The sequence below is a fragment of the Stomoxys calcitrans genome, chromosome 3, assembly GCF_963082655.1.
Source record: "Stomoxys calcitrans chromosome 3, idStoCalc2.1, whole genome shotgun sequence".
NCBI classification, from domain to species: domain Eukaryota; kingdom Metazoa; phylum Arthropoda; class Insecta; order Diptera; family Muscidae; genus Stomoxys; species Stomoxys calcitrans.
The window spans coordinates 138,267,911-138,292,119 of NC_081554.1; the positions used below are offsets into that span (position 1 = coordinate 138,267,911).

General features: G+C 39.9%; 1 protein-coding gene across 1 annotated transcript in view; it reads right to left on the reverse strand.

Moving 5' to 3' along the window:
• Positions 1 to 2,828: 2,828 nt before the first annotated feature.
• LOC131996150 (uncharacterized) overlaps positions 2,829 to 24,209 on the reverse strand; it is a 75,916-nt gene continuing 54,535 nt past the window's right edge. The window contains exon 4 of the mRNA XM_059365602.1: positions 2,829 to 2,866. Coding sequence (XP_059221585.1) covers positions 2,829 to 2,866 — 38 coding nt within the window. The remainder of the gene's footprint in view (positions 2,867 to 24,209) is intronic.

Sequence of the window (24,209 nt, forward strand, 5' to 3'; positions counted from 1 at the left end):
ATGGATCTTCACTTAATTTTTTAAGTCAATGAAATCCACCGAATAAATGGAGTCGGTCTTTTACGGCGACAGTAAAGCAAAGCAAGCTCTTCTATCATACAATATTATATCTGAACGTATCGTGACAGCAAGATTTAATTCAAAATTCCGCAAAATATCTATTGTACAATGTTACGCGCAAACCGAAGCCGATGACGACGAAATAAAGGATCAATTCTATTCCTAACTCGACTCAGTGACGCGCTCTCTACCAAAAGGAGTATTTCAAATAGTTATGGGAGATTTTCATGCCAAGGTGGGCAATAACCACAATAATCTACAATCAATTATGGGAATGCAAGGACTTGGCAATACCAGGGATGACAATGGCGATGTATTGGTTGATTTCTGCGCAAGACACCGGCTCTTTATTGGAGGCACAAAATTCCCCCGTAAAAATATACATAAATACTTGGAAATCACCAGATGGGAACACCCGTTATCAAATCGACCACGTACTTATCAGCAAACTATTTCTGGGTTCGCTGATGGATGTAAAACCTAGAAGAGGAGCCGACATCGACAGTGACCATATGCTCATAGTGGGCACTCTAGGCCTAAGCCCAGACGTCGTGAAAATAACTAAAACAAAACAAGTAAGAGCGAGCTAAGTTCGCCGGGCCGAATTTTATATACCCTTCACCATGGATCGCATTTTTAGAGTTCTTTGAGCGGTATCTCTTTTCAGGCAAACAAAGATTAATGAATAAGAATAGTTATGCTATTGGAGCTACATCAAATTATAGTCCAATACGGACCATAAATAAATTGAATGCAGAGCATTGTAGAAACCATTGTGTAATGCATATTTTTTATCCATTCGGATAAGAAGGTAGATCGGTTTATATGGGAGCTGTAATAAGGTATAGATCGATTTAGACCATATTGGACACGTATGTTGAAGGTCATGGGAGAAGCTGTCGTACAAAATTTCTACCAAATCGGATGAGAATTGCGCTCTCTAGAGGCTTAAGAAGTCAAGATCCAAATCAGTTTATATGGCGGCTATATCAGGTTATCAACCGATTTGAATCCTACTAAGCACAGTTGTGGGAAGTGATATCAAAACACCACATGCAAAATTTCAGTCAAATTCTACGAGAAGTGCGCCCTCTGGAGGCTCAAGAAGTCAAGACCCAAGATCGGTTTTATATGGCAGCTATATCAAAACATTGACCGATTTGGCCCATTTGCAATCCCAAAATTTCAAGCGTCTAGCTTAATTCCTCATAAAGTTTGCGTGCTTTCGACAGACAGACGGACGGACATACGGGCGGACATGGCTAGATCGACTTAAAATGTCATGGCGATCAAGAATATATGTACTTTATGAGGTCTTAGGCGCATATTGGTGTTACAAACGAATGACGAAATAAGTACACCCATCCTATGGTGGAGGGTATAAAAAGTACTCTTAATGATCCCGAAACAGCGTGAGAATACATTACAACATTAACGGAGAAGCTGCGAAATAACACCCAAACATGGGAAGACATAACAGCAGGATGTACGGAGACGGGCACCTCTATTATAGGTATTGCTCAACAATTCCAAAAACCATGGATGAGCAACGAAACTAAAGAGGAAATAAAACACCGGAAACGTCTACGCAAGGATATGCTTCGCAAGGATAAAAACCACAGCCAGGACTGAATATTGCGCCTCACTGGTCAAACGCCTAGTTCGCAGAGATAAGCGAGTATGTTTTAATATGCTGGCAGAGCAAGCCGAAAATGCAGCTAATATTGGAAACATCGCGATTTCTTCAGCTCCGAAGAACCAGCAAGCGAGAACGCAAGCTCCGACCCTCCGACCCTCAACGAAAGGGGTGAGCTGCTTATCGAATATATTACAAGTTGCAATCTTGCGATTTGTAATAAAGGGAATAAACTGACCTTTATTACCAGGAACAGGCAGGAGGTACAAGTTATTTCCTTTGTATCGAAAGATATAAGCGCAAGAATATATGACTGGGAAGTGTTGGATGACCACAGTTTCGCTGATCATTGTTATAGTAGTTTCAGCCTTGGAGACTATACTGCAGAAGTAGTCCTGAATCAGCATGTCCGCTTGTGTCAGCATGTCCCAGTGTCAAACCAAGAGGCAAACAGCTACTACCATGGTGGGCTAAGGAAGGACTGCAGAAAACACTTCAACAAAGCGAAGGCAACAAGAGCACCAAAGGATTGGGACATAAGGATGAGCTAAGAAAATATAAGGGCTGAGCTAAGAAAAAAAGGCTTAGAACAAATCCTGGGTAGAGTTCTGCAGCTCCCTAGAGGATGCATCTAAGGCCTCTAGGCTAAGGAAGATTCTATTCTCGAGACCTATAACGATGGGGTATATGCATTCGTCGGAGGCTATTAGGGAAATTGTATCTGAGCAGAAAATCCTTTGGGCAATAAACAATTTTGATTGCTTTAAGTCGCCAGCCCCTGATGATGTATCACCGGTTGAATTACAAGCTGTGTGTGATAGATTGGTTCCTTGGCTTTGGGAGATATACTCTGTATCAGCATGTCATTTATACCTGCGGGATAGAGGGACACGAATACCATTTTCATTTCGAAAACAAGGAAACCTTACCGCACGAAGGCGAAAGATTTTCGTCCTATTAGTCTGTCATCCTTTATGCTGAAGATACTTAAGAGGTTGATAGAAACATATCTTAGGGCAAAGATTCCTGGAAAACGCCTGTCACGGCAGCAGCATGCATAAAGTAAAGGCAAATCAACTAGGCCCTTTACGGCCTAGACTTCTACATAGAAAGTTTATTAAAAACGTACTTACTAAAAGATGCGATACAGCAGGCTTGGAGTCTGTGGATCTAAAAAGATGGGTCAACAGAGGAACACATCAATGAGGTGTACTGTCTCCTCTACTTTGAAATAAAGCCATTAACAATATATTATTGTCTCTGGAAGAAAAAGGCGTAAAAGTAGTCGCGAATGCTGATGACGTGGCAATTTCCGTTATGGGAAAGTTTCCCAGAACTCGAAGAGATATACTTCACGAAACTCTATGTGCAACAGCGAAGTGGGCTACGAAATGTGGTTTAGGTATAAATCAGTGTAAGACTGAATTAGTTCTTTTAAGCAAGAGAAACAAGTTGCCTACAGTGGCGCCTGTCACCTTGGGAGGATAGAATGTTCCATTTACAGAAAGCGCAAAATACCCGGGTGTTTTGCTGGACAGAAAATTGAACATCAAATCCAACATTTTGGAAATGGCAAGAAAGGCAACTCTTGCCCTATACACCTGAAAGAGAGTCATTGCCAAAAGTTGGGGGTTTAGACCGTGTGTCAAGCATTGGGTATATACTGCAGTTGTCATACCTATATTGCTATATGTTGTTGTGGACTGGTGGTCTGGTGGACGGCGCTTCAAAAGTCCACCTGCTGCTCAATATTCAACCGGATCCAAAGGATGGCTTGTGTGTGCATCACAGCCGCACTGAGGACGATACCATCTGACGCACTGAATTAAATGCTACATCTTATACTTCTGGGCATTATTGCTACCTAAATTGCAGCGACCACTGTCATGAGGTTAAGGGAGCTTTCTCATTGGTCATGTGGCGGCTACTGACACTGTGTTATCCTTGATACAATATCTGATGTTCCAGGCAGTATGGATTACTCCGAACTTGATCCCTTTTTTGATAAAAATTATTGTACCACTATTCCTGATAGAACCTATTGGAACCACGATATCCCTGGTAATAGACTTCTATACGGATGGTTCCAAACTAGACGACCGATAGATGGTCACAAAGAGGGGGCTGTGAGCATTCCAAAAATATGTGGCCTAAACTAGACTTGAAGAGGTCTACCGCTTTGCTTTCACTGGCTAGAACCGACGTCTCAGTCATTGTGTGCGTCATGACAGGTCACTGTCTAATCGGAAACGAGTAAAGAAAGGCAAAAGTTGGGTGGTGCCGACTTTATAATACCCCACACCTACACTATAGGTACAAAGTGGGAGCTATATCTAATTCTGAACCAAATTTGATGGACCTCGGCGGATTTTTACCGATGGGTTATTGAACTATCCGTACCAAATTTCGAGCAAATACGTTTAAATTGTAATAAATATGGTTGACAATTGACAATATTATATTATTTATTAAACCAAACTTCTTAGATATTGTGGCAGGCATCGAGGAAAGAGTTTTGCACAATTTCGGCAATATTGGTCAATAAATGCGATTGCAGTGACCCCTGAAGTGAAAATCGTGCAAGATACATATATGGCAGCTATATATAAATCTGAACCGATTTCTATAAAATTCACCAGTAATCTAAATGTCAAAAGCAAATCCTTCCTGTCAAATTTTGATACAATCTGTTAACAAATGAGCTCTTTATTGCAATATTGGTCCAAATCTGACGAACATATATATGGGAGCTATATCTAAATCTGAACCGATTTGCTAAACGTCGAGGAGAGCGCTGCACAAAATGTTGGCTAGATTTGTCAATAAATGCGCTTGCAGTGACCATAGAAGTGAAAATCGGGCGATAAATATATGTGGCAGCTATATCTAAATCTGAACCAATTTCTATGAAATTTACCAGCAATTTCGAGAAAATCGGTTAACAAATGGGCGCTTTGTTGCAATATTTCTCATAATCGGACGAACATATATATGGGAACTCTTTTTAAATCTGAACCGATTTTTTCAATTCAATAGGTTTCGTCTCTAGGCTGCCGAATTTGAAGGCGAACGGATTTAAATTGCGTCCTGTAGTTTGTGCAGAAATTAACATGGACAGACGGCCAGACAGACGGAAATAACTAAATCGAATCCGAGTCGATCCGTATACTTATTAATGGGTCTTTCTTCCTTCTGGGTGTTACAAACAAACGCTCTAAGCTATAATACCATGTACCACAGTTGTGGTGTAGGGTATAAACATGCTTAGAGACTGAATGTTGCCAGCAACGACTTTGCAGAAACTGGATATCGAAGAAGAAGAGACTATGGAATACCTTCTGTGTATGTGACCCACGCTACCAGTTAGAAGGAGTTTCACTTTAGGTTCTCATTTCTTTGAGAACCTTTCTGATTTAGCGGATGTGAGCATTCGCAAGTTATTGGGCTTTTAAAGCGATCTGGACGGTTCAACGGTAGGAACTAGGAGCCATCTTCCTTCTCCTGTTCTTGTGGTATCACAATGGACGAAAAAGTCTAAGTGGGTCTAAACTTACCTAATGATATAAAATAATTTATAACCTGATATATTGTAGCTCCCATATTTTAGCAGAATCCATGGTGGTGGGTTTTAAAGTTTCGACCCGGTCGAACTTAGCACTCTTTTACTTGTTGTTGCTATTTTTCATCATTTGAATTTTGTTTTGTTTCTCACACCACACGTGAACTGTGGAATTTTGGGCTTTTATTTATGTTTGCCTCTTATTACCGATCATATGTTTTGATTTTTTTAGATATACACAATTTAATAAGATTTTGATGATCTGTGTTTTTTAAGAGAGAACATAAATTCCACCTATTTATTTTTTAACCATAAGAAGAGAGAGTGGACTTTAAAAAATGCTATGTTTAATATGCATTATTTTTTCTTATCGTTTTATAATTCCTTATTATACCCTCCATCATAGGATGAGATATACTAATTTCGTCATTCTGTTTGTAGTGTCTTCAAAAATATTCTTGATCGTCATGTCATTTTAAGTCGATCTAACTCGACGTCCGTTTATCTGTCGAAAGCACGCTAACTTTCAAAGGAGTAAAGCTAGCCGCTTGAAATTTAGCGCAAATACTTTTTATTAGTGTAGGTCGGTTGGGATTGTAAATGGGCCAAATCGGTCCATGTTTTGATATAGCTGCCATATAAACCGATCTTGGGTCTTGACTTTTTGATCCTCTAGAGAGCGCAATTCTCGTCCGATTTGACTTAAATTTTGCACGTGATGTTTTGGTATTACTTCCAACAACTGCTCTAAGTGTGGTTCAAATCGGTCCATGTTTTGATATAGCTGCCATATAAACCGATCTTGGGTCTTGACTTCTTGAGCCTCTAAAGAGCGTAATTCTCGTCCGATTTGGCACAAATCGGTACATAACCTGATATAACTGCCATATAAACCGATCTGGGATCTTGACTTCTTGAGCTTCTAGAGGGCGCAATTGTCATCCGATTGGGCAGAAATTTTGAACAAAGGCTTCTCTCATGACTTTCAACATACATGTCTAATATGGTCTGAATCGATCAATAGCTTGATACAACTCCCATATAAACCAATCTCCCGATTTTGCTTCTTGAGTCCCTACAAGGCGCAATTCTTATCTGAATGAACTGAAATATAACATAATGGCTTCTACAATGTTCGACATTCATTTATGGTCCAAATCGGATTATAACTTGATATTGCTCCAATAGCATGACAGTTCTTATTCAATATTCTTTGTTTGCTAAAAAAAAGATACCGCGCATAGAACTCGACAAATGCGATCCATGGTGGAGGTTATATAGGATTCGGCCCGGCCGAACTTAACACTTACTTGTTTTTTATTAATTTCTCGGTATAAAAGTAAAGGCCTGTGAAATAATTTACCTGGTATTATCTGGAAAACATAAGTATTTGGTTTTAATTTAATTCTATTTTATGTAACCTAATCAACTAATGCTTTAAATTTTAAAAATAGTATTTTTTCAAAAAAGTTTCTGAATTTATGTCACAAAGTACTCAACAAATTTCACCTTACTAACTATAGAATTAACCTTATAATACAAGGATTGCCTTTTATATTTCTGGATTGAACAACAACAGCCAACTGACAGCTCTATTGTGAAGCTTGAAAATTTTTTTGGTTATACGTACTCAGAACGTTTTAAGATACGAGCGTTATTTGTATTGTTTTCAGTAACTTAAAGATTCATCTCAGCCAAAAAGTGGAATTAAATCGTGAATATTTTCGAGCGATTATTTTTATACCCACCGTCGCAGGATGGGGGTATATTCATTTTGTCATTCCGTTTGCAACACATCGAAATATCCATTTCCGACCCTATAAAGTATATATATTCTTGATCAGCGTAAAAATCTAAGACGATCTAGACATGTCCGTCTGTCTGTCCATCTGTCTGTTGAAATCACGCTACAGTCTTTAAAAATAGAGATCTTGAGCTGAAAATTTGCACAGACTCGTTTTTTGTCCATAAACAGGTTAAGTTCGAAGATGGGCTATATCGGACTATATCTTGATATAGCCCCCATACAGACCGATCCGCCGATTTAGGGTCTTAGGCCCATAATAGCCTCATTTATTATCCGATTTTACTGAAATTTGGGACAGTGAGTTGCGTTAGGCCCTTCGACATCCTTCGTCAATTTGGCCCAGATCGGTCCAGATTTTGGCCCATTAAAGCCGGCCCATTAAAGCCGCAATTATTATCCGATTTTGCTGAAATTTGGGTCAGTGAGTTGCCTTAGGCCCTTCAACAGCTTTCTTCAATTCTGATCAGTTCAGATTTGAATATAGCTGCCATATAGACCGATCTCTCGATTTAAGGTTTTGGGCCCATAAAAAGTGCATTTATTGTCCGATGTCACCAAAATTTGGGACAGTGAGTTGGATATAGCTGCCATATAGACCGATCTCTCGGTGAACAATGACTTGTACTTATAAGCATTTGGTCTAAATCGTTTGATATGTCTATATAGCTGCTATGGGGTATAAGGTATGCATTTATCACTGGATTTTGACGAAAGGTTGTTCACATATATACCCGAGGTGGTGGGTATCCAAAGTTCGGCCCGGCCGAACTTAACGCCCTTTTTACTTGTTTACAACTTTCGACGAGGATTAACTCAACAACAGTGGATCGATGAACTTAATTAAATTTTTGGCGATAAAGCTCCACCTAGTACCAGTGATTATCGATGGTATGGTGAATTCAACCGAGGTCGCAGTTCACTCTAAACGAATTTCGTGAAGGTCGTCCAAAATCAGTGGTTGTTCCAAAAACCATTGATGCTGTGCACCAACTGGTATTACAAATCGTCATGTGACCCATCATGAGATCGAGGCAACCTTAGGCATTATTGGGACCAGCATACATTCAATATTGCATGAACATTTGACAGTAAAAAATTTGTTCGCGTTGGATCCCCCATAACTTGTCAATCGCTCAAAAAAGGCTCGTGTCGATTGGTCGAAGAAAATGCTCCAAAAATACGATCGCAGTGCTTCGAAACACATCTATGACATCGTGACAGGTGATGAATCGTGGATTTACGCATATGAGCTCGAAGGTAAAGAGCAGTTGACTGTATGGGTGTTTCGAGATGAACCAAATCCCACAGAACTTGCTCGCACACGAAGCACTTCTAAGCAAATGAACGCCTGTTTTTTCGGAAAAACTGGAGATGTTGCAATCCCACCACAGGAACAACGCAGAACAGTTAATTCTGAGTGGTACACAACCATTTTTTGCGAGTTGTCTTCCAAGAAATCAGGAAAACCAACCGCCGAAGGCGGAACACTCTTCACTACGACAATGCGAGCTCTCACACATCGGCTCAAACAACTCCATTCTTGAGCACTCAAAACTTGGATTTGATGATTCATCCGCGGTATAGTCCTGATGTGGCATCGAATTACTTCTTTTTATTCACATACGTAAAAAATAAAATGGGAGATCAACGTTTTTCGGCAGCTGAGGAAGCGGTTAATGCGTTCAGAATGCATGTTTTGGAGATACCTTAATCAGAGTGGCAAAAGTGCTTCGACGATTGGTTTAAACGCATGCAAAGTGTATAGATCTTAATGGGGAATATTTTGAAAAACAAAAAAGGGATTTTCGATGATGAGCATTAGTTTTTGTGTTCTCTTATCCCGAAATATAAAAGCAACCCTCGCATTTGTAAAAAAAGGTACATTTCGACAAAATTTTAAATTTTACCGGTACCATACACAATGTTAAAAACTATCGACATTGATGAAAAAATTAAACTATCGATAGGTTGCCAGCCCTGATGTATATACATCGTTTTAAGGGTTGTTTAAACTTAGAGGTACTCTTTTCGGCTTTTCACATGAACAACTGTCCAACTCCATATACAAAAATATAAATCCTAGTGTAATGTGATGTTAGCCCTTAAATGTATTTAAGTAAATTAAGATATTCTTTTGAAGTTTTTCACAACTAGATACAAAGTACTCTGCTTTAAGGACGAATTGCCTTCTTGAGCCCAATAAGTCTCAATTTTCGTCAGAGTTGGCTAAAATTTTGCTATTCAAGTCTAATTGTGCTCTGCAATATTCATGCCAAATGACACAAAGATTTGTTAATAAAAAGATAGGGGCTGGGTTGGTTTGTGACATTATGTTGCTGTCATGGGTTCACTAGATTATGGCATATATTATAAAAGGCACAAATTTGTTTCCTTTCGGTTGAAACCAAACCTATTGACGCAATTCTCATCCAATTTGACAGAGATTTGAGGCAACAAGTATGCATAAGTCGACCCATAACAATAGATAGCACCCTTTCAAACCAGCGATGGCCACACTAACACAGTTGAATATACTAAATTGTGTTTGTGTGAAGAGCAGTAAAATCCGAACAATCAACTTAACGAAGAAGCTATGTAAAAATCAACAATGAGTCAACGGAACGAAGGTACACGAAGTTGCTTACACTGTACGTGTGTTATTGTTCGTTTTACCTAAGCATGTGGACAAACGAATTAATGTGCGGTTGTATGTTGTTGCCCATCCTTGATTGAAACCGTTTTCTGACCTTTATTTAACCATGAAAATTTATCATCTTATTTTAAAATTTTATTCTAGACCACGCTGTCAACAAGTTATGAAAATTCGATAAAGTGGCAAGAAATATTATTGTTAAACTTCACGAGTTCGTAAAAAGTGCTTTACACTATACCTATTGATTGCGGTGCTTAATCTTATATATAACAAGTAAAAGCGTGCTAAGTTCGGCCGGGCCGAATCTTATATACCCTCCACCATGGATCGCATTTGTCGAGTTCTTTTCCCGGCATCTCTTCTTAGGCAAAACAGGATATAAGAAAAGATTTGCTCTGCTATTATAACGATATCAAGATATGGTCCGTTTTGGACCACAAAATAATTATATGTTGGAGACCTGTGTAAAATGTCAGCCAATTCAAATAAGAATTGCGCCCTTTAGGGGCTCCAGAAGTAAAATAGAGAGATCAATTTATATAAGAGGTATATCGGGCTATAGACCGATCCAGACCATAATAAACAGGTATAACACGTATGTTTATGGTCATGAGAGGATCCGTCGTACAAAATTTCACGCAAATTGGATAATAATTGCAACCTCTACAGGCTCAAGAAGTAAAGATCCCAGATCGGTTTATATGACAGCTTTATCAGGTTATGAACCGATTTGAACCTTATTTGACACAGTAGTTGAAAGTAAGAAAAAAATACGTCATGCAAAATTTCAGCCAAATCGGATGAGAATTCCGCCCTCTAGAAGCTCAAGAAGTCAAGTCCAGATATCTGTTTATATGACAGCTATATCAGGTTATTGGTTGGATATCATAACAAAACACGTCGTGCAAAATTTCATTCCAATCTGATAAGAATTGTGCACTCTAGAGGCTCAAGAAGTCAAGACCCAAGATCGGTTTATATGGCAGCTATATCAAACCATGGACCGATATGGCCCATTTACAATACCAACCGACCTACACTAATAAAAAGTATTTGTGCAAAATTTCAAGCGGCTAGCTTTGCTCCTTCGGAAGTTGGCGTGCTTTCGACAGACAGACGGACGGACGGACCCTATGGTGGAGGGTATAACAATCAATTTGTGTTTGTTTGTTTGTATGTTTGTGTGTTCCTTGTAGACTCAGAAACGGCTGAACCGATTTTCTTGAAGTTTTTCACAGATGGTGCATAATGACCCCGTGGTGAAAATAGGGTACTACATTTTTGATATCTGAAGGGGGGGGGGGGGGGGGGGGGCGGACCCTCCCCCTTACCCCAATTTTCAGAAACGCCAGATCTCGGAGATGGGTGGTGCGATTTAAGCTCTCATATAGTACCTTAAAAATAAAAATTTGGTATCCAAATTTCGGATGGGGTACCTAGGGGGGCCGCCCCACCCTAAAACCTACCAAACATATATTTAGACCAATCACGACAATATGGGACTCAAATGAAAGGTATTTAGGATAAGAAAACGTATCTTATATCCAATTGTCGAACCAAGTGCTAGGGGGACCACCCCCAACCCCCAAAACACCCCTAAATCAGACATATTTACCAACCATGGCAATGTGGGACTCAAATGAAAGGTATTTGCGAGTAGAATACGAATCTGATATCCAAATGTGGGACCACGTTTCTGGGGGTCCACCCCTTCCCCAAAACACCTTCCAAGCCGGTCATGTTTACCGACTATGGAAATATGGGGCTCAAATTAAAGGTGGGAGAAGACCACGTATCTGATATGAACATTAGGGGCCAACTGTCTAACGGACGTCCCACCACCATAATAACCCCCAAAATAGGAAATGTTTGCTCTTCAAGACAATTTGGGTCTTAAAGAGAGTGAAACTAAATATTCATAGTTTTTAGGACCAATACCCCAAACCGGACATATTTGCTGACTTTTGCAATAAGGAGTTTAAATGAGATTTGAAAACGAATTTGATATCCAATTTTTAGGCCAATGGCAATATGAGGTTCAAATAAATGATATATAGATATATAAGAATAGAGCACGTTGCTGATATATTTTCCGGGCTTAGTGTTTAGGGGATCACCCCAATCCCCAAAACACCCCTATATCGACCATGTCAATGTGGAGCTTAAATGAAAGGTTTTGGGGGGTAGAGCAAGAATAATACCCATTTTCGGGACCAATTTTATGGGGTCTACCCCTTTTCCAAAATACCCCACAAACAGCAATTTTTTAGTGACCATCGCAATATGGGGCTCAAATATAGGTATTTGGGAGTAGAATACGAGTTTCATATCCAAACATAAGACCATGTATTTAAGGCATCACCCCTTTCCCAAAACACCCCAAAGGGAAACGATTTTTCGACCATGCCAATATGTGACTCAAATGGTATTTGAGATTAGACAACGAATTTGATAACCTATTTTGGGGCCATGTATTTGGGGGACGCCCCATCCTGTAAACTCCTCTTAAGTCAATGGCAATATGGGGTTTCAATAAATGGTATTTGAGAGAAAAGCACGATGCTGATATTTTTTCAGGGCCAAGTATCTGGGGGACCACCTCACTCCCGAAAACACCCCTAAATCAGATATCATGAGAGTAGCGGGCTGAAATAAAGCATTTTAAGAATAAAGTACACCTTACATCCAAACTTAAATTCGTAGACCAACAAAGATCATATGGGATTCAGATAAAGGTACTTATATTGTTAAACTGTTAGTCAAGCATGGTATTTCACTAAAAGATCTTTAATTATCGAAAATATATATTCCAAGGAAACTTTTGTTCCATATAAAGTAAAAGAAGGCGCAGCGGAGCGGGCCCGGGTCAGCTAGTATTAAATAAATTCAAATTTATGAGCTTGGTAAAGAGGCACATTTTAGCCAACCATTCCGAAAGTGCTCAAAGAATGGAGCTGTATATATATCTGATGTGGATATAGGATAATCGAATTAGAAGACAGAACTAGAAATATATTTATAGTGGTGGGAATTTGGCATTAAAACCAGTTGTATTCAAGACTTCGTTGCTTGTATATTAATAATATAATACATTAACTGCCATTGAAGCAAATAAAATAGGTTACAGAATTGAAAAGGAAAACTCTTACTAAGGAAAAGCTGTAGACCAATTAGCTTTTAAGCTTTCGTTTATGACTAAATGTTATTTTACACCAATAAGAAATGTAAAGTTGCAGTGCTCATAGTGTTGCCACTGGTTGTTAACAGAGCTTTAATCACAAAATGTAACTAACAGACTTCTCTTCTGCTTAAATATGGGGAAATTTACAATATTATATGTAGATATAACAGTTATCGCTATGTGGCCGAAAATATTTTCAGACTATATTGTTAAGTGTTATTGGTTAACTATTTGCATTAGTATGTTATTTGACTTTAAACAACCGTGCTCATTATAGTAATAATTTTTGTTTTTATAGCCTCCACCATAGAACGGCGATATACTTATCTAGTCATTGCGTTTGTAACTCCTCGAAAAATTGATCTGCAACCCTATAAGTATATAAATTCTTGGTCGTCTTTACATTTTAAATCGATGTAGCCATGTCAACTTACAACTTTGCTTTTTATTGCTTGTTTTAGAGGCAATGTCGATGCTCAGACTTGAATTTTATGTACTGTGGTGCAAAGAGCCCGTGATTACCACAATATTTTCTGCAGTTAAAACTCACATTTTTATTATGAAGGGTTTTACAATAGCGTCTTGACAACTTTGAATGAAGTTTATGGACGCACTCTTCCACTTGTCATCGAACTGTCGCTGTTGTGGTTGTTGTAGCAGTGAGTTTTGTTCTTTCATCTGCTTGATTCTGTTGAGAATCCAGATCCAGGAACTCTGCGACTAGAATGGGGTGCGTCCAGAGGGATCTAGGTCTGAGACAAGTGGGCTTGACTGGTCAGTTAAGCTAGTGACGTGTGGTCCCTGGTCACAATTGGGACATACATTCTGCCCGTTTTCTTCAATCCTCGCTCTGTAGGAATTGAGGCGGCTGCAGCTGCCGAATCGTCATTGAGCCAGAACTATTCTGGTTTGCCAGGGGAAGTAAATTTCTTCAGGTGCAATGGGAGGCGGTCGTTCTCCAAGGACCACATTCACCCGGTAGCTATTCACCGCATCTGGTACCGCGTTAGCATTAATGTTGTCTAGGCCCGCCTGATACTCCGCTTGATCTGGATGTTCTCTCTTGAAGCGCTGGACCTCACGCTCTTAAACATGTAGATCTACCTTTAGTCTGCTGGGCGGTGAATACCTATCCACAAGATGATGATTTATTGGTTTCTGTGATAACAGCCCAGAAAGTATTGGTTAGACAGCATGTAGTTATGTCTTCGCACGGGTAAGATCTTTGGATCCCGATTGAGGGAACTAAGAGACAACCCGTCTTAGTTCGAAGGGCGGCATTCTGACAGATCTGAATATTATTCCACTGTCTGTCACAAAGCTGACGAGACCACACTGGCGAGTCAACAAGAGTTTCTTTGTCACCACCCCTAATGTTGCCGACAAGTGACTTGAGGTCTTAGTTTCTACTTTTGAGTCTATCGCAAATTGCTGTGGCATGTAATGAGAATTTGTAAGAATCGTCAAATGTGACACAAAGTATTTTGGGACACTTGATGGTCGGATTTGTCACTCCGTCGACCATCACTTTCAGCTCCCTACGCACCTCATGTCTGTATGTAGTGAACAACGTGGCTGGAGATTTGGTGGCAGATATCTTCAGATTTCGTGCATCGAAATAAGAGGCAAGCTCGTAGAAGTAGGCGTTTGACCTATCGTAGATGTCATCAATGTGTTTCTATTTTATTCAATTGTGTTTCTATTTCTTATCTCTAAGTTCCACAAATGTCTGGCGACCACACAGATAATTCGCGACCCATCATTTCAGGCCTGACTGGAGGGACGTATTGGCAACGTCCTCAAATAGTTTGGAGTGGCTGACCGTGTTAAATGCCTTATATTTAACACGGTCACTGGGCTGCGAGAACCGCCCTATCACGTCCCCTGGCTGAATGAAGCCACGGCAAATGTGTGTGGTGAGGGCATGCAAAGCAGTTTTTGTGCTATGCAGTCTTCGAAATCCATGCAGATGCTCGGCGAATGGAAATTATCCAACGAGGCTCGAGAGGAGTCGTCCTACAAGCGTCTTGGCTACTGGTGAGAGTAGAGAGATCGGTCTGTACGACTCCCCCTTAATTGGGTCCTTTCCAGGCTTCAGTAGAGGGATCACTCTGCCCATCTTCCAAACATCGGGTACTATAATCATCATCAGTGTAGAGATTCCGTCAAGGCCCAACGCCTTGGATGATATGGCGCCCCGGATGACATTCGTAATTCGTCAACGGTAAATTGTGATGTCTGTTCTTCGGCGCGAAGACCACGGATACGACGAATAGCCCTGTCACTCTCGGCGTGCACAATAAATTGACGGTTGAACAACTTGACGCACCTCTTCGGTCAGTCACGGTTACGTCGCCAAAGTTCTGTCGTCCCGTCTACCGGGGTTCGAGAGTGACTTAACAGAATACCACAGCTTGCCTATACCGGTTCCTAAGTTACATTGCTTCAAGTGTTCCAGCCACAAATTCGCTTATGCTCGTTAACCACCCTGTTTATTTCCAGATTCTGCTCGATGATTCTCGAGGTAGTGGGGTCCGTACAACGAATCCCATCACGTTCGTCTGCCTGGGAGTATTACTGTATTAGCGGCTGCTGCATTAATGATGTCTCGCGATTTCATCTCGGCAACCCGAGAGGGCTGTCAGTTTAATACAGCGGCCACCTTCTGGTTGATGGTGAGAATTATGGAAATGTCTGGCGAGCTGCTGCATCTCCTCATAATCCTTCAATCTGCTCTGTCAAAGCTATGCCCGCTGGTCGTTACCTAGGGGAGAATGCGATGAAACGAGATGCGCATTAAAGTCTCCTAGAACCAGACGATTATGGCCAGGCAGTAGCCTACTTTTGTCTGGCTTGTAAGCTTGGCCATTTACTGGATCACAACTACCAACCGGCGGTATGTATAATTCTCTCTCGGCAGTACCAAACATGACTGCTATCCCCATGCACTCCATGCACACTAGCGCCAGGTGCAGGCGAGTTGGGTCTATACTGCACGGAATGGTGTATAACGAAGCAAATACCCCACCTCCATTCTTTAAATGATCCTTGCGTAGCACATTGTATCCGTGACAACGGACCATGCTGAAGGTGTTGGTCAGCATTGTCTCCTGGATCGCTGTGACCAATATGTTCTTCCGACTCGTTAAAATCCAATACCTCGTCGATCTTGCCTCTCAGACCATTGAAATTAAAGATACACTTCCCGGCACGTGACTGACTGGGATGCTGCTGTTGCGTATATTGTCGCACGGGAGAGGTCCGGGGGGTTATATATAGTCTGACGACGAGGACGTAGAAGGCGACGCTTGTGACTCACTGCTGTCTATGTTCGCACAGCACCTAGCAACATATTAAGTGTGACTATATTTCCGCAGTGACGAAAGGCCAGAGCAAGATCGGAGATATACCCACTCCATGCACCGGTTACACCTTACCGACACCGACCAACGATGAAGGCTGTTCTGGCAAACCGACCAGAACCGTGCAGAGAAGGCAATCCGTAATGTGCCTCTCCCATGACGAAAAAAAGACACACACGTACACTGAGCGGCACCCCTTGACGATAAAGGATTTCATAGGGTTAATCCAGTAGGGCTGTTTTAGGATTAGGTTAGGTTGAAAAGATGGTGCAGATATTAATCCGCACCCTAACACCTAAGCCAGTAATCAGCTTGTTGTGCGCTCTAAAATTTTAAGTTAGAAATTCCGCGCTACTTATAAAATCCTAAATTGCTTTCAATACCACTCCCCTAAGTTGGTTCATGTCTGATATTGTGTCTCCACCTAAGCACCGGTATCTGTTGAACGCGAAAGTTGGGCAATGACAAAAGAAATGCTCCAACGTCTCATCATCTTTCCCGGATACCCTACACATGCTATCACTTGCTTGTTCGTTATAATGCCAATAGCTATATATCATTTAATTGAACCACATATTGCAATTTGACTCACAATTGGATATCAAATTCATTTTCTATTCTCAAATACCTTTTAATTAAACCACTTATTGCAAAAGACAGCAAATATGTCCAGATTATGGTATGGGCGCTAAAAACTATAAATGTCGAGCTCCACTTTTCGTAAGACCAAAATCGCCATGGTGAGCAAATACGTCCCATTTGGAGGCTGTTGTGGTGGTGCCACGTCCTCTAGACAGTTGGTCCCGAATGTTGATATCAGATTCGTGGTCTACTCCTAAATATCTTCCATTTGAGTTCATATTTCCATAATCGGCAAACATGAGCGTTATTTGGCCTGAAAATATATATCAGATATGTGTTCTACTCTAAAAAACTTTTAATTTGGACCCATATTGCAATGGTCGGCAAATACGTTCTATTTGGATCGTTGGGGTGGCCCCATAAAAACTTTTTCCCGAATATTGATATCAAATTCGTGCTTCAAACCTAAAGACCATTCATTTAAGCCCAAATTGCTATGGTCGTAAATTCTTCTTTGGGGATGTTTTTGGGGAGGACGGCCCCAAACACTTGGTTCCATATTTGGATATTCGTATTCTACACTCAAATACCTTTTGTTTTTGCCCCATATTGCCATGATCGGTTAGTATGTCCGATTTAGTGGTGTTTTGGGGGTTCGGTTGGTCCCCCAAATGCTTTGCCCGATAATTGGGTATCAGATACCTTTAATTATCTTAAACACATTTCATTTGTGTCCCATATTGTCGTTATTGGTCTATATACAATATATCAATGTATGGCAGGTTTTTGGGGTGGTGTGGCCCCCTAGGTACCCCAACCGAAATTTGGATACCAATTTTTTGTTTTTAGGTTTCTATAAGAGAGCACACAATTTCGCTTAAATCGCAACACCCATCTTCGAGATCTGACGTTGTTGAAATTAGGACAAGGGGAAGGATCCGGCCCTCTTCAGATATCAAAAAACTTAGTACCCTATTTTCAACACGGGATCATCATGCATCATCTCCAAAAATTTCAAGAAAACCGGTTCGGACGTTTTCGAGTCTATAAGTAACACACAAACAAACAAAAAATGATCTTTATAACCACCACCATAGAATGAGGTATACTAATCTAGTCATTCCGTTTGTAACACTTCGAAATGTTGGTCTAAGACACCATAAAGTAAATATATATATTCTTGATCGCCTCGACATTCTGAGTCGATCTAGCCATGTCCGTCCGTCTGTCTGCCGAAAAAACTATAGCGGTCGAACACGTAAAGCTAGCTTGACATTTTGGTACAGATACTTATTATTGCTTTAACTCGTTGGGGATTGCAAATGTGTCATATCGGTTCAGATTGAGATACATATAGCTCCAATATAAACCGATTTCCCAATTTGACTTCTTGAGCCCCCGGAAGCCGCAATTATTGTCCGATTAGGCTGAAATTTTACAAGTGGTGTTTTGTTCTTTCTTGTCTTTAACCCAATATAGCTCCCGATTTGACTTCTTGACTCCTTACAAGCCGCAATTTTTTTCCGATTAGGCTGACATTTTGCATTTGATGTTTTGTTATGACTTCAAACAACTGTGCGAAATACGGCCAAAACCACGCCCTACCTATCACTTCCTATAATTAGACACAAATTTTAATTTCATACTTGTAATCTACTCCCAAATACATTTCATTTGAATCCCACATAGCCATGATCGGCGAATATGCCCCTTTTGGTGGGTTTTTGGGTGTGGGTGATCGGCTAATATGCCCCTTTTGTTGGTTTTATGGGAGTGGGCGGCCCGCAAATACTTAGACATAATGTTTTATGTACATGTACATGTACATAATTTAAATGGGAGGGGGTGTTGTGCCGAAGGGGTGGACTCCCAGAATTTTGGTCCCGAAAGTGAGTATCAATTTCCTACTACCCAGTACCTTTCATTTGAGACCCATATTACCATGGTCGGCAAATATGTCCTATTTAGGGATGTTTTGGGGAGTGGGGTGGTCGCCCATACACTGAGCCCTAAAGAAATATCGGCAAAGTGCTTTATTCTCAAATATCTTTTATTTGAACCCCATATTATCATTGGCTAAAGGGGGCCAAACACTTCGCCCCAAAATTGGATATCAAATTCGTTTTCTAATCACAAATACCTTTCACTTGAGTGTTTTATTGCAATAGTCAGCAAATATGTCCGGTTTGGGAGTAGCGTTGTTTTGGGGATGAGGCGTTCACTGAGTGACTTGGCTCTGAAAATATATAAATCAGGTTGGTGTTCTGCTCTAAAATACCTTTTATTTGAGCTTCATATTGCAATGGCCAGCAAATACATTCTATTTGGGGTGTTGTGAGGGTAAGGTGGCCCCTTAGACACTTTTTCCCGAATGTTGATGTCAGATTCGTGCTCTATTCCCAAAGACCTTTCATTTGAGCCCCATATTGCTATGGTCGGTAAATTTGTCCTCTTTGGGGGGTGTTTTGGTGGAGGGGCAGTCAAACAATTGGTCCTACATTTGGATATCAGATTCGTATTCTGCTCTCAAATATCTTTTATTTGAGCGCCATATTACCGTGGTCAATAAATATGTCCGTCTTAGGGGAGTTTTGGGGGCTGGGATGGTCCACTAAATACTTGGTCCCACAATTGGATACGTTTTCTACTTTTAAGTACCTTTCATTTGAGTCCCATATTGTGATTGGTTTATATGTATATTGGGTGGATTTTGGTTAATAGTTTACTATAAGAGGGAAAACAAATTTTAGCTTAAATCGCACCACCCATCTCCGAGATCTGGCGTTTCTGAAAATTAGGGTAAGGGGGAGGGTCCCCCTTCCGATATCAAAAAATGTAGTACCCTATATTCACCACTGGATCATTATGCGCCATCTTCGAAAAAGAATTTTTTGTACAGGCATAAATAAAAGAAACAAGTAAAAGCGTGCTAAGTTCGGCCGGGCCGAATCTTATATACCCTCCACCATGGATCGCATTTGTCGAGTTCTTTTCCCGGCATCTCTTCTTAGGCAAAAAAGGATATAAGAAAAGAGTTGCTCTGCTATTAAAACGATATCAAGATATGGTCCGGTTGGGACCACAATTAAATTATATGTTGGAGACCTGTGTAAAATTTCAGGCAATTCGTATAAGAATTGGGCCCATAGGGGCTTACGAAGTAAAATAGAGAGAACGATTTATATGGGATCTGTATCGGGCTATAGACCGATTCAGACCATAATAAACACGTTTGTTGATGGTCATGAGAGGATCCGTCGTACAAAATTTCAGACATATCGGATAATAATTGCGACCTCTAGGGGTCAAGAAGTCAAGATCCCAGATCGGTTTATATGGCAGCTATATCAGGTTATGAACCGATTTGAACCTTATTTGACACACTTGTTGAAAGTAAAAATAAAATATGTCGTGCAAAATTTCAGCCAAATCGGATAGGAATTGCGCCCTCTAGAAGCTCAAGAAGTCAAATCCCCAGATCTGTTTATATGACAGCTATATCAGGTTATGGACCGATTTCAACCATACTTGGCACAGTAGTTGAATATCATAACGAAATACCTCGTGCAAAAATTCATTCAAATCGGATAAGAATTGTGCCCTCTAGAGGCTCAAGAAGTCAAGACCCAAGATCGGTTTATATGGCAGCTATATCAGGTTATGGACCGATTTAAACCATACTTAGCATAGTTGTTGGGTATCATAACAAAACACGTCGTGCGAAATTCCATTCCATTCGGATAAGAATTGCGCACTATAGAGGCTCAAGAAGTCAAGACCCAAGATCGGTTTATATGGCAGCTATATCAGGTTATGGACCGATTTGAACTAAACTTGGCACAGTTATTGGATATCATAACAAAACACGTCGTGTAAAATTTCATTCCAATCGGATAAGAATTGCGCACTCTAGAGGCTCAGGAAGTCAAGACCCAAGATCGGTTTATATGGCAGCTATATCAAAACATGGACCGATATGGCCCATTTACAATACCAACCGACCTACACTAATAAGAAGTATTTGTGCAAAATTTCAAGCGGCTAGCTTTACTCCTTCGGAAGTTAGCGTGCTTTCGACAGACAGACGGACGGACGGACGGACGGACGGACGGACGGACAGACGGACAGACGGACGGACATGGCTAGATCGACATAAAATGTCACGACGATCAAGAATATATATACTTTATGGGGTCTCAGACGAATATTTCGAGTAGTTACAAACAGAATGACGAAATTAGTATACCCCCCATCTTATGGTGGAGGGTATAAAAATAAATAATGATCATACATTTTTTATCATTTCACAGGAAATTACTTAACACAACACTTAATATCGTTTGTATTTTTTCTTCTCAACCTGAAAAATATTTGATGTAATCGCGGTTAACAAATTGAAACAAACATATTTTATTTTGCTCATTAATTTCAAGTAATTGATTCACGGACAATCGATACTGATGTGATGTGTTTATTAATCACTGATGAAATATCATTTGAGTTAACTTAGCTCTTAGAAATCACAGTAGACTGTTTCAGAGAATTGATGATTTTTCCACTTCAAGCTTTTTTCGACTTTTTAAGATTTTAAACTTTGCATAAATTGGCTGTGTTTGTTACAGTTGAAAGTTAAAATGGTTAATAAAGATTTCAATAACGTTTTTTATATATCACTTTCATGCACTAGAATGTACTGCGTCCTTTACTTCCGCTGCCAAAACTGAAACAAAACTTATTTGGATTTGCGGCATAATTTTTTTCTCGTAATATGTAGTTTATCGATTATTTCAGTATTGCTGATTGGTATTTCGCAATAAAGTTCACTTGTTTTATCCACGACAAATGTTTTATGTTATTTAATTACACATTATTATAAGGACTTTTGTATCTTTTTCTATTAATACAATTCTATTAATTGAATTAATAGAAAGAAAAATAATCGATCATTGAGCCCGTCATGAAAGAGAAACAAACAAAACTTGTAAAAATTAATGATCTTCGCCCTTACAAGCAAAAAATTTAAAAATGAAAAAATTCAATGGAGCCCGGCCGGGATTCGAACCTGGGTACACAGCAGCAGCGAGAGCCGTTGTCTAGCGTTCGTAGTCATCAGTACAACTTCCAACAGGTGCACAGAATCATGTGTATACCATTGGAGCATCATAATTTTGTATACAAAAAATCTATCATTACACGAAAACACATGCATTGGGAAAAGAACAGCTAATAGACAGGGATGTAGAGCTTGGTGAATGTGGTGTTTGTATCATAGAGGAGTCTTCGCAATAAATTCGGTACAAGTATAACATACCAACGCACGGCTCTGAAGCCTTCATACCTAATATGGCTGATGAGTAATGGTAAACAAATTACGAAACGCGTCCCATAGTGATTGGTGTGAGTTGCGATCTCTGGCTTTCTTTTTATACCCTCCACCATAAGATGGGGGGTATACTAATTTCGTCATTCTGATTGTAACTACTCGAAATATTCGTCTGAGACCCCATAAAGTATATATATTCTTGATCGTCGTGAAATTTTATGTCGATCTAGCCATGTCCGTCCGTCTGTCCGTCCGTCCGTCCGTCCGTCCATCTGTCTGTCGAAAGCACGCTCACTTCCGAAGGAGTAAAGCTAGCCGCTTGAAATTTTGCACAAATACTTCTTATTAGTGTAGGTCGGTTGGTATTGTAAATGGGCCATATCGGTCCATGTTTTGATATAGCTGCCATATAAACCGATCTTGGGTCTTGACTTCTTGAGCCTGTAGAGTGCGCAATTCTTATCCGATTGGGATGAAATTTTGCACGACGTGTTTTGTTATGATATCCAACAACTGCGCCAAGTATGGTTCAAATCGGTTCATAACCTGATATAGCTGCCATATAAACCGATCTTGGGTCTTGACTTCTTGAGCCTCTAGAGTGCGCAATTCTTATTCGATTGGGATGAAATTTTGCACGACATGTTTTGTTATGACATTCAACAACTGTGATAAGTATGGTTCAAATCGGTCCATAACCTGATATAGCTGCCATATAAACCGATCTGGGGTCTTGATTTCTTGAGCCTCCAGATTGCGCAATTCTTATCCGATTGGAATGAAATTTCGCACGACGTGTTTTGTTACGATATCCAACAACTGTGCCAAGTATTGTTGAAATTGGTCCATAACCTGGTATAGCTGTCATATAAACAGATCTTGGATTTTGACTTCTTGAGTCTCTAGAGGTCCGATTTATCCGATTTGCCTGAAATTTCGCAAGACGTTTTTTATTGTTACTTTCAACAACTATGTCAAATAAAGTACAAGTCGATTCAAAACCTGATATAGCTGCCATATAAACCGATCTGGGGTCTTGACTTCTTGAGCCTCTAGATTGCGCAATTCTTATCCAATTTGAATGAATTTTGGCACGTAGTATTTTGTTATGATATCCAACAACTGTGCCAAATATGGTTCAAATCGGTTCATAACCTGATATAGCTGTCATATAAACAGATCTGGGGACTTGACTTTTTGAGCTTCTAGAGGGCGCAATTTCTATCCGATTTGGCTGAAATTTCGCAAGACGTTTTTTATTGTTACTTTCAACAACTATGTCAAATAAAGTACAAGTCGGTTTTTTTTTATTTTTATTTATTTGATAAAAATGTAATGATAGTACAACAAGCATTACTTATAAATTACAGTACTATCCGATATATGTCAATAACTAATAGTTTCACAAAAATAATACCCTTGACTTCTTGAGCCTCTAGAGGTCGCAATTATTATCCGATTTGCCTGAAATTTTGTACGACGGATTCTCTCATGACCATTAACTTACGTGTTTATTATGGTCTGAATCGGTCTATAGGACGATACAGCTCCCATATAAATCGATCTCTCTATTTTACTTCTTGAGCCCCCAAAGGTCTCCAACATATAATTTAATTGTGGTCCAAACCGGACCATATCTTGATATCGCTCTAATAGCAGAGCAAATCTTTTCTTACATCCTTTTTTTTGCCTAAGAAGAGATGCCGGGAAAAGAACTCGACAAATGCGATCCATGGTGGAGGGTATATAAGATTCGGCCCGGCCGAACTTAGCACGCTTTTTCTTGTTCTTTCTCCGATCATTGAGCTCGTCTCGAAAAAAAACTAATAGCACTTTTAATTGTCGTTAAATTTACTTTACATAAATTTAATATTTTGATAAATTTCAATTTCATTCCTCAATATTTGACCCAAAATGATAAATTTTACTTTTGACCGTAACGATGAATATGACACATCCGCATAATGGCAAACTATTAAGTATTCGTTAGTGTATTAAACTATGTTATATATGAAAGTGTTGTCAAAATTATTAATTAATAATATT